This window comes from Thalia democratica, chromosome 5, assembly GCF_965202585.1.
Source record: "Thalia democratica chromosome 5, ktThaDemo2.hap1.1, whole genome shotgun sequence".
Taxonomy (NCBI): Eukaryota; Metazoa; Chordata; class Thaliacea; order Salpida; family Salpidae; genus Thalia; species Thalia democratica.
Genome location: NC_139169.1, coordinates 7182086 through 7194547, shown reverse-complemented (window position 1 = coordinate 7194547; position 12462 = coordinate 7182086). Strand labels below are relative to the sequence as shown.

Genomic DNA, 12462 nt, shown 5'->3' with positions numbered 1-12462 from the left:
TTTACAGTCAGTTAACTACCTTTAATATTTTTTTTAATATCGGACCCCGTATACGCTTTTAACTACTTAATTTCACCTCTTCGGCGTCTTTGATCTTTTCCTCTTGGGGGTCACCGACCTCTTCTTCTTCGGAGTCCTTGATCTGTTCCTCTTCCTCTGAGGTGTCCTCGACCTTCTGGGGGACCTGGATCTCTTTCTCCTTGATTTTTGAGGAGTGACTGACCTTTTTCTCTTCTGAGGGGTGACGGATCTGTTTCGTTCCCGGGACTTTTTCCTGTAGATTCTGCCGTTGTTGATCGACCTGGACCGCTTTCTTACCGTCCTGAATTTACAATGTTAATTTATACCATACCATTTGATTAAAGATATGTACTACTTTTAGACTTGACAGACTGATTGAGAGATTTTGGAAAATATTTGTTTGAATATTTCTAGTAAAACAAAGCTAGTAGAACTGCGAGGCATATTAAATAACTCATAAAAGTACAAAAATTAATAATTTTATTAAATCTAAATTTCCCTTTTCTAAATTCATATTCTTCCAAACTGTAGAAATTAGAACTGCTTCGAATTTCACCTTCGCTATTAATTATAAACAAAAAAAAGGGCGCTAATTTACTTTTTAAATTAATTATGAATAAAAACTACTTGAATAAAAAACCTATTAATATTAGTTTATAACAAAGATGATATTCTATATCAAACCTGCATTTTAAATTAAATATAAAAAAAATATAATATAAAAAAGGTAATAACTTCCTTACTAAATTTGTTAACTATTTCACCTTTAGGAGTAATTTAATTCTTATAGTTAACTTATCTTATAAAAATCTAGAACTTCTTATTTACACAAAATTTTTATTTCACCTCTTCACCGGAGTTCTGCTCCTCCTTGAGCTCCTGTTCCTGCTCCTGCTCTTCCTCTCCTTCTTCTTCGGCGGGCTCCTCGACCGCTTCCCCTTCCTCCCCTTCCTCTCCTTCTTCGACCCGCCCCTGCTCCGGCTCGAGCGCGACCGCTTCCTGCTGTTCGATCTCTTCCTGCTCTTGCTCCTCTTGCGAGATCGCCTCCTTCTCGACGGCGTTCGCTTCCTCGAGCGAGACCTCTTTCTCCTGTTTCAAATTTTTCAATGACTTTGTGACGTCATAGCTAAAACGGTACATATGCAAATTTTCTAGGAAAACTTTCATTTGAAAGTTCCATGTTCTCTGCAGCTTTCTCCTGTTTGAACGTGGCAAGTTTTCACTGTCTGAGGACTATGTGACGTCATAGTTAAAACGGCACTGATTCGGTGAGTCTTAAAACTTACTTTCTGGTTTATGGTTGTGGTGTCATTGTTAGACGATCATAAAATTGTTTCAGGAAAACTTTCATACCATGATTTATATTAAGTTAATATTTTAACTTATTTTTGTAAATTAAAAGCATCTCTGGTTGTAGTTGAAAAAGTTGGAATAGTTAATAAAGAGATTTCAACTGCTTAATATAACTAGCTTTTAGGCATAAAGGTAATATTTTAAATAATGTAAAATATGTTATATATATATAAATATTAACTTGAAACATTTTAAAACAATTAGCTTAAACAAACATTTAGTTATTTCAAACAAATAACTTTTATTCAAAACAAACCAAATTCCTTTGATAAATTCATATTCTTCAAAACTGTGGAAATTAGAAGTGCTACAAATTTCACCTTCGCTATTAATTAGAAACAACAAAAAAGGGCGCTAATTTAATTATATACTTTATTATGGTTAAAAATTGTTTAGATAAAAATAACTTTTGTGTAACAAATACTAATCTATTGCAGAGGATGATTTTATAAATCAAACCTGTATTTTAAAATAAAATAAGTTATTCATACAACTTATCTTACTTTATTAATTCATCTAATTACTTACATTAATTAAATGAATTGGGTGACTTATTTATATCATGTATCGCTTTTTTTATTACTAAAATGATTTATTAACTTAATTTTTCATATGTATTAACCTCTAACTTGAAGTGGAGCAATTAATTGATATCTTGTATTTTATTTTTTGTATTAATTACTTATATAATTTACATACCTGTAACTTTAAGCGGAGCAAATCATTGATCTATTATATGTTAATTTATTGTTTAAATAATTATTTATATAATTTATTAACCTCAAACTCGAATAGGAGCAATTTAATGATATCTTGTACTATTTTTTTTACTAAAATAATTTATTAACCTCAAACTTGAAGCGGATGGACTCCTGGATCTTGAAGAAGAAGATGAACTTGAAGAAGAACTCCTTTGTCTTCTTATGCTTTTTTTGCTAAAAAAAGTATTTCTATTTTTATTTGTTTAAAATTATACTTTAAATTTTGTTAACACTATTTATTAGTATGAAGAACTTCTGTCTTCTAATGCTTTTTTTGCTAAAAAATATTTTGCTACAAAATATTTTTTTTTTCATTTGTTTAAAATTATACTTTAAATTTTGTTAACACTATTTATTAGTTTAAAAACTTCTTTTCCTTCTTATGCTTTTTTTGCTGTAAACTAATAAAAAAACTAAATTGCTGCCAAATATATCAAATTTATTTATTGTTTTGTGAAATATACTATTTTATTCTATTATCAACTAGAAAAATATCTTAGTCTCCAGATACTTTTTTGCTTAAATATATTTGTCATATTTTTATTATAATTGATATTTTTACTATATATTTACATTTTATAGAATATACAAATTAATTAAATTAAAACTTATGCATTTACATTTTTTTCACTATAAGGTATTAGAGCCTTTTTTTCTAAATTGTTCTACATGTTGTTTCCAATAATGTTATTCTTTTACTTATTGAATAATATTTATCAAAAAAATATCAAACTTTTTTAGAAAATTTTTTTATGGAATATATTTACTTTAAAAGGATAATGAACTATATTTAACAAGTTTATAGCTTTATGATAGCAGAAACTTTTACTTTATTAAAGGTTTTTTTCATTTGTAAACTTCACTTCACTTGAAAGTAAAAATAACTGTTATGTCTTTCAATATGACAAACTTAAAATAAATTTTCAACATGTGCAAAAAGAAACTTTAGGCGCACTTAAAAACTACAGCAAATTATGAGTCATGAGTTTGCAACACAATAGTGAAACAATTGTAAATGTAACAAATCAGTTTGAAATATTTATATTCAACAAATGACTATATGTTTAGCACTCAACTAAATACCATAAAACAATATAAATGTTTTGATTTAGAGCACATATGATTGAAAACACTCTGTATAATGTATGTATTTAGCAGTAAATGGTATGGTTGTAAACTGAAAACTTGATGCACACTCTTAATCAAGTATAAATTAATACTTTTAAATTTGAAACAATACAATAAGTTATTGTACTAGGTAATAATCACCTTAGTTTAGACAAAATTCAAATTAAACTTTAAATTTTTATTAAAAAAAAGTTTTACTTAATGTTTAAGCAAGTACAACTTAAAGTTTATCTTATAAAAACATCGAAAATGTTATCAAAAAAATAATAAATTACAAATGTAAAATCAACTTTCTACTAAGTGGGCAACGATGAAAACGATTTTGGAAAACCCTGTTTAACGGAAACTAAACAAAAAATACTTAAAAAAATATTATTCGATTAACAAACCCTATTTCTTGATTTTTGTTAAAAATTCCAGGTATTTTTTCAAAATCTCTCAAATTTCAGGTTTTTCCAGGTTATTTCAGGTTTTTGGCAAACCTGAGTATTATAAAAAATATTATTAGATTAACAAACCTTGTTTCTTGCTTCTTCTTAAAAACAGGTTGCTTCTCTTGCTTCTCCTGCTTCTCTGGCTTCTCTTGCTTCTCCTCCTCCAAAGCCTTCATCGGCACCGACTCGTCGTACAAACTCTTCTCCGGTTCGGGGATTTTTTTGGGTTCGGGGATTTTTTTGGGCGCGTCCACCTTTTCTTTGGACTTGGACTCCTCGATATCTGCCAAGGCTTTTTAGTACAAGAAAGTACGTGGTTGTAAACATTGTAATTCAGAGTGGTTCAATTAATATTCGTGTTTAATTACATAATAGATTTTATAAAGCAGAGGCCTTGACAATTATTTTAAGTATTCAGGCTGTAAGTGTGTATACTCAAAAAAAATCTAATAAAAATTACCACTAAAACTTATGCTATAAAAATTTATACCTAAATCAAATATTTATTCTAAACTTTTAGTCATGTATATTAGTTTAAAATACCTTTTAAATAATTTTTAAATGTTTTTTTTTCTTAGTACAAAGTACGTTAAGTACATGGTTGTAAAAATTAGGATTCAAAGTGGCATTTATGCAAAGAAAAGTTATAAGGTAAAAGTTCTTTTAAAAAGATACCTTAATGATTATATTAGTTATGCAAAATTAAAATACTTCAAAAGGTAATTTTAGAAAAAATCCTTTAAAACTTTTGGTAAACAAAGCAATATGTTAATAAAAACTACAAACTTTATGTCCTTTATAATAATTCTACAGGCCTTTTAAGTTAATTTTAGGTTTTTTGTAATGATTAGACATAAGCAGGGGTAATGGATAAATTTATGCTTAATTCATAAAACTAATTTTTTTTCATAATTTTATAAAATTATTCAAAATATATTTTCATTTCTACTTTATTTTTATTTATACCTTGAAAAAGTGATTCAATATTAGCGGTTGTCACTGATTCATCCAGGCCCCATTTCTTTTGTTTGGGTCGCGACGAGCTTTTTAGAGGGTTGTGGGCCGAAAGCGTCGTTCTATCTATCTTCATCGAAAATAATGGCTGCAAAATAGATGATATTTACTTTTATTCCTTAAATTTATATCGATCTCAATCAAATATAATGGATAAAAATAACTGTCTCATTAATCAAATAATTAAAATATTAATTTATAAATTAAGGCCATAGGGTATCCACTTTTTTTTAAATTGCTCTTTTTTTGTAAACTTTTTTTCAACTAACAGATAATTTTTAACTAATAAATAATAATAAAACTCTAAGTAATACTTAAAATAATTTTTAATTAAAATCAGTGAGATCAATAGGTTTCTTATGGCAGCTCCAACAAATAAAAATTCCTCTAAAACCTATATTCTCCTTGATATCTTAATTGAACTTAGTCAAGTTTTAACACCTGATTCATTTTGATAATATTTCATAATTAGTTAACAAAATTTAGTAAAACTCTCAAACTTTGTGAAACTGTTAATGTTTTTTTATCATAAGTTTAATTTTACACTACTTAAAAAGTTATAATACTAGAAAGATTTCAAAACATTTAAAAAACATTTGGTAAGAATTTGAAGTCTTTAGTTCTTAAAAAAAAGAGATATGTTATCGAAATTTTAAATTTTCCCATAAAATTGGCAATGATAAAATTGGTAAGTACATTGGATTGGAAAATTATAAAAAAATATATATCTCTCACTTAATTAATTGTTTACTCAATAAAAACTGACCTATAGCTTTTAACCTTTCATATTACAGATAGATAGTTTTTGTAAAAAAATATGCCTTTACCTCTCTTGCCGTATGGCCTTAAATATGTGCATAAACTCTTTTTTTTTTAATGTTTCTAGTCAAAAATAAATAACAATCTAAATATTTAGTTTCGAATCCAACATTATATGTGGTGCACAACTATTCAAATTATGTTAATTTGAATTCTGATCAATCAAATTCCTTAAAAAAAATTCTAGTGGCCATATCTCAAAAATACATGACAAAAATTGAAAAACCTTTTTTTGTGCAAACTTAAAATATTTTTTTGAAATATGGCTTAATCAAGCTTTAAAAAACAGCAGTTTTTAGTTATTTTGAAAGTTCTGTTTTCATAACCTTTATTTTCTTTTTTTTTAATAAACCTAACAACAGTATTTTTATTTCTTTTTTAAGTTGTGGCCACTTTTAATTTTTTTAATAACTTAAATTGACAGAGTATTCAAATTTAAAATGTCATGCTGACCATCATATGTGAAATTAAGGCTACCACAATAAAATAAACACCTGAATTGAAAAATTAACGCTAAAATAATATTTGATAGAAAGAAACATTAATTTTTGGTTTAAATTAACTATTGTTAATTATTGTTAATAATGGAAAAAATGTGTTCAAGATAAAATATAAATTTCAACAAAACTTATCCTTTTTAATGGTTAACTTATGAATAGAAAAAAAGCAATTTAATTTTCTCTTTGCTGGTTTGTTACAGGATTATCAAACTAAATTGATTTCTATTTTATTATATTTAGGCAACTAATTTGAGTTGGCATGAAAGAACTTGATTGATAATTGTTGAAATAGAAAGCAAATTTTTCATTGTTGAAATAGAAAGCAAATTTTTAAATTTAACAAAATTTTTCACGAGTCAGTTTTTGACTTCATTATAAATTTTACTAATATCTATAAGAAACTAGTTTAGACTTTTATTTCTATTAAACATTATCATTATTAGCGCATACTAAATAAACTTTTTTACATGTTATGTCATATTGATATAAACTATATTTTTTGATTTATTCTTCATACTAAAATTGTATTCAAGATACTGTATTCCAATATTAATAGTTATTACTTGCAAATATTTTAGATAAAATAAACAACTATAAAACTTAATCACATACATATTTCAATTTTATGTAAGCTATAATAAAATGTAATACATTATATTAAATTTTCACCCAATAGTCTAACATTAAATTTTTATAGGTCCATGTAAATACTTAAAAACACATTAAAATTAAAGATGTTAATGCCAAGTAATATAGTAACAAATAAAATGTTTATGTACTCTTTTATAAAAGTTTTTTAAATATCAACATACAGTTGTTTGATATCTAATGGGTGTCACAGAACAAATAGTTTAGTTCTGACAATTAAAACTCTGAATTATTAAACATGTGGTGAAAACAGATTCAACTAAGAAATAAATTCAAATTGAAAATTCTCATGTTGATTAAAATAACTGAACTTCATTTATTTTCAGTATTGTACAATAATTTTATTAAACATGTATGGCATTTAAAATTTACACAACATGTTTGTCTATAATTTTTTTTAAATAAATTATACCTAATTTTTTACAACTTTTGCACAGTTGTAGTATTTTATTTATTGCCAAACTGTAGCTTGAACCGTTCAACGGTGAAGCTTAGTGACTGTCTGATTGGTAATAAAAATGTGTCAATTGAAACTCTTATACAAAAATTTTAGGGGTCATATCTCAAAAACTACTTGAAACTAAAAATAATACCAGTGGGTCCAAACACTAAACATTAAAATAGTTTTAGTTTTTATAAATTTTATTTTTTTTTAATAAGGATAATTGATAATTTGTAGAACCAGACGTACTTTAGCTTAGTTATAAATTTATTTTAGTTGTTTTTATTCTTAACTTCAAATCTAAAAAAAAATTACCTGAAGATCCAAACGTTGAAGTAGTAATAAAGAATTAAAACAAAATATATCTTAAGGACGCTATTAAAGATAATTCAGAATTTGAATTGTCATGCACCCCAATGGGCTTATATATATTTAAATTGAAAAGTTACAAATTTTAAATAAAAACAAAATCCATTGAAAAAATACTGTTTTTAAATAAATATAGATCAAAAATACCTTTTTGTTCGCCATAGTTTCTTGATGCCAATAGCTGAGGTAATATTTAATCTATTTAAAATAAATTCTGCAAAACAAAAATAAAGTTAATTTTCATAAACATTTTTTCAGCTAGTTAATTTCTACATAAAAATAAAGTTATTTGAGCTTTTTTATTTACACAGCAGTATCTCTTAACGAATTTTAGAAGTACTGAATTATTAAACTTATTAAACTTCTTTATTATAAAAATGTTGGTTTATTGTATTAACCGAAAAACTCTTTTTTTACAACCTAAACAGTTGAATAACGTTTTAAAAGTTCTATGCACAAAGCTTGTAATTTTTTCAAAAAAAAAATTACTTAACACAGTGTGAGTGATTAATATGATATAAACTTTTGATACTTTACAATAAATCAAAAGTTATCACAAAAATCAAAAGTTGTTATTATGAAACAATTCTAAAATGTTAAGATATTCAGAAAACTTAAAGCACTATTGCAAAAGTGAAATTTCAAAAATAAAAACTTTAAAAATTTCAAAACACCAAGCTGTAAAACATAAAATTATATTTTATCTATGGAAATAGACTTTTTTTAAACATCAAACCTAATTAAAACAGTGTACATGTATTTCACAAATTTAATGTTAAAAATATTATTATAAGATTGTTTTTTATATCATAAATTACCATTATGAAAAGATTGAGTTACAAAAAGACACCAATTCTATTACCAGTATAAAAGTGGCATGAATTAATAAACTAAACTCTAATCTAAATATTCCAAAACTCAAACTTGTTTAAGATTTCAATAATATTTTAAATAATGATGTATGCACACTACTGCATAGATGTAAATTTAAATTTGGGGGCTCAAGGTTACCATAGTAATGAAATATTTATCTGTTGAAAAGTGACTAGATAAAACTAGATATTATAAGAAAACTTGGAAGCTATAGATAATTTTTATTTGATACATGACTAAGGTTTGATAATTTGTTTCCAAACTTAGAAAGTGAAATTAATAATACTTAAGTGTTGCTAAAATAAAAAATATGTAGCTAAATGAAAAAAAAAGTAAAAATTATTTAAACTTTAAATAAACAATTTTTATTAGCAAAACTTTTTAAATTGCCACTTGAAAAAAAAATTTTGAATTTCTGAATATAAAATCACATCTTATTTTTACTACAAACTTAAATTACTGTTCTTATTGTAAAAACTACATAATTAATTAAAATAATATTTAGAACAATTAAAATTTAGACTTACATCTAAAAATTCTAACTCTATAAAACTTTTTATAAAAAATTAAAATCAACACATATATTTACTATAGCATAACATGTTATATCACTTTTGTTGTATACTATTTTTAATAAACAATATATGCATGAGTAATTAACAATAACACACTCATAGTAAAAATTAAAAATTTAATTACTTTTAATTTACCAAATTTACTTTATTTGGTAACTATAAACACTTTTGCATTATTAATTTTAAAAGTTTTAAGCATTTGTTTTTGAATAAAACCTTTTTAAATTGCTTATTTACAACTGTTTCAGTTTATCATAATAAATGTTGTATATGGTTGCATGATATTTCAAAATATAAAGAAACTACTGAAATTATATATGTGTGATAATATTCCTTAAATAACTTTTATTTAAAATTCCCATAAAAAATGCACAAAAAACATATTGCTACACTTGGCAAAAGACAACTTATTAAATTAAATATAACATTAAAACTAAAAAACAATAAACTTTGAATTAAATTGAAACTTGGGTATTTAATTAAACTTTAAAAACGATTTACACTTTGTTATACTGTTAGTTTAATTAAAAATAAAGCTCATACTCTGTGAAATTGTTTAAAACATACTTGAAGAGTTGTTAAAAACTAAAGTATATGCTTGTAATTAATAATGTATGTATTTTATTGAAACTATTTAAAAGGGTATATACTTTACTATTGGTATGTGAGTCTTTATTTTTCTTGATAAATTTTCAAGAAAATTAATTTCGATAGTTGTCAGATTTGTTAGGATTACAATTTTGCATTGATACATCCCCTTAAGTAAATTCTGACATAAATAACTAATTCCTGAAAATATTGATTAGTAATGATAATATCAAATTCAAATTCTAAAATAGTGAAACCGATCATTTCCAGCCTGCAATCATTTCCCACCGGTCAAATCCTTGAACCACTTACTTACCAAGGGTTTAGAGTGACAGTGATAGTAAAAAATAAATAAATAATACATAAATTTATTCAAAGATATTAAAAAACAAAGGACTAAATTTAACAATATAAAAAATTGAGCGGGAATTGTGCTTGGGTGGGAAATGATCACGGTGGGAACTGTCAGTACACCCTAAAATTGGTACCCTCAAGAGATTGAAGACTTATGTCGCTATTATCCATAAAAGCATACTTGATGAGAATTTTACCAAGCAGCTTAGTATAGTTAGCAGCTGGTTTTATTTTGCTATTGAGAAATGACAAGTGAATAAAATTGTTGGTTTTATTTTATATTGAAAAAAAGAATAATCGACCTTATGTACTAGCTATAGCTATTGAATACACTTATATTATGATGGGTTTCATTATTAAAAGCTAAATCCATGTGTTTGAAAAAGTTTACCTAAAAGTCAATTCTAAATAGTTTCTAAACTTTTTTTTCATTCATTGTCTAAAGTTTTTAAAGTTAAAACTGAAACTGAGTTTGAAAATGTTTTTCCATGAACACAAAACTTTTAAATAAAATTAGATTTTACATTGATGATGTTAAATTTTAGTCGGATGTTAACTTTTCTGTTAAATTTTTAAGAATAATTGACACATTAAAAATACTTGATTGTATAATTCATTATAACTTTTTTGTTTAAAGACCATCACTTATTAAAAACATTTTTTCAAAATAAACCAAAGATTTTACTAAATACATATATGTGTTAAAATATTAAACACACTTTAAGAAAACTTTTTGTAATAAGAGTATGAAAATATTATTATTTTTGCTTAATGTCTAAATTAATGTTAAATCAAGGTTTAATTTAAAGTCATTTAATAAACATTTTCATAATAAGCTAGAAATCTAAATTATTAAAATCAAACAAAATAAAACACATGTGGGTTTAATTTAAACTTTTGATGTTTATACTTATGGATGTTTCAAAATTAAAAAATCGATTAAGGTCACGGGGGTATAAAATACTACTTTACAAAAATTACATTGGCTCTTAATTAAAAACTTTTTAATAAAAACTATAAGTCAGTTTTCATAGAATTTAAAAATATTTTTTAACTTAAGAGATATTTTAATTGGTACAACCTGATACAAACTTATGGACTTAAAACTTTTTATTGTTTATTTTCTCATTAAGTTATATGTTCAATAGTAAAACAAATTTTTTCATTCATATTTTGATCTAATGGCCTCAATTTTTAGAATTTTTTCTTATACATTTTGAGAAACTTTGAATGTCGAATTATTATTGAAAAATAAAACTTTAAATTAAGAAAAATAAAAAATAGTTGTTATTTTTTAAACTTTATTTTTCAAAACTAAAAAGTTTGAACATTGAAAAAATTTAAGTAGATAATTCATTACAGTAAAAATTAGAAGATGATTTGCTAAAAAAAAAGAGGAGTATATATTTTCAAAATAATAATTTTACTTAGTGTTTTTGTAATTTTTTGCACCTCTATAAGGATCCTATTGAACTCACCTACTTTGATTGCTTATAATGCACAAGTTATTGTGAATATTGTAAACTAATAAAATTTTTGATAGCTAAATCTACAAAATAAGATCAAGTTCTAAAAAACAAGGTGGATCCCCATGTGGCCCTAATTTTAAAAATAAGGCAATTATAACAAAATTTAATTTAAACTTGTATATTTTTATTTGAACATTCAAATTATTTCAGGGTTTTTTTTTGGAGGTAAAAAATCCAGTCTGAGTAAGCAAAAATTAGATTGAGTTGATGAGAAAACTTGAAATAAGTCAGTACATAAAAATTTAATAAAACAGTATTTAAAAGTAAAAAATATTAGAGTTATATAAACTAGTCTGATATTTATAAATTTATCAAAACTGGCCTGAGTCAGCCTGGGTTCTTTTAAATTTCAATCTAGCCCGGGTTATCCTGAAGGTGTGGCAACCCTATACTTAAACAAAACTTAAAAAGTTGAAGCTTTTTTGTTTATATGAGTTGGTGTTCAATACTTATATTAGTTTCTTAGGGTGTGGGTTAACATAAATTAAAAACTACATTATAACCACAAAAGTTGCAGGTCTAAAAAGAAACGATTAGAGTAGAATAAAAAAATATTTCAGTTTGTTATGGATATAAATAGCAGGAAACAAACTATTTTTACTAAATTTCTGAAGCATTGAAAAAAAATTTTGAGAACAAAATCATGTTTAAAACACATTAAAATGATAAATTAAAACAAAATTCGGCAACCCACAGGTCACTACTTACTGGCCCTACTATATAATTAGCCCATTTTTTATCCTGTTACAGCAAGTTCTTTATTTAGAAAAATGTATATCTTAAAGTCTTTAAAATAATATTTTGTATTAAAATTTAAATGTTCTTATTTATGTTTGTTTTTAAATGTGGTTGAATAAAGGGTAACAGCTGTTTTTTTTTATAGTTTTGTACTGTTTTCAAAGTCTTAACTTAAGCACCAGTTACTAATTTATAGCATTTTTTTTATTAGTATTTTTTAGAATATATGCAAAAGTTAGTGAGTTCAATATTAAAATTTTTAAAAAGCAAATAATGAAAAACAGATATACCAAAAACGTATAACCTCTCAGAGATT

The 12462-nt window shown here is 24.7% G+C and overlaps 1 protein-coding gene across 1 annotated transcript in view; it reads right to left on the bottom strand.

The window, feature by feature from the left end:
- The window catches only part of LOC145835480 (uncharacterized), a 33328-nt gene extending 25623 nt beyond the window's left edge, over nucleotides 1-7705 (bottom strand). The window contains exons 1-6 of the mRNA XM_082943092.1: nucleotides 7637-7705; nucleotides 4664-4799; nucleotides 3782-3980; nucleotides 2223-2309; nucleotides 868-1110; nucleotides 77-322 (exon numbers count right to left, since the gene is read on the bottom strand). Of these exons, the coding sequence (XP_082799218.1) occupies nucleotides 77-322; nucleotides 868-1110; nucleotides 2223-2309; nucleotides 3782-3980; nucleotides 4664-4799; nucleotides 7637-7651 (926 nt within the window). The 5' untranslated portion in view covers nucleotides 7652-7705. The remainder of the gene's footprint in view (nucleotides 1-76; nucleotides 323-867; nucleotides 1111-2222; nucleotides 2310-3781; nucleotides 3981-4663; nucleotides 4800-7636) is intronic.
- Nucleotides 7706-12462: the final 4757 nt, after the last annotated feature.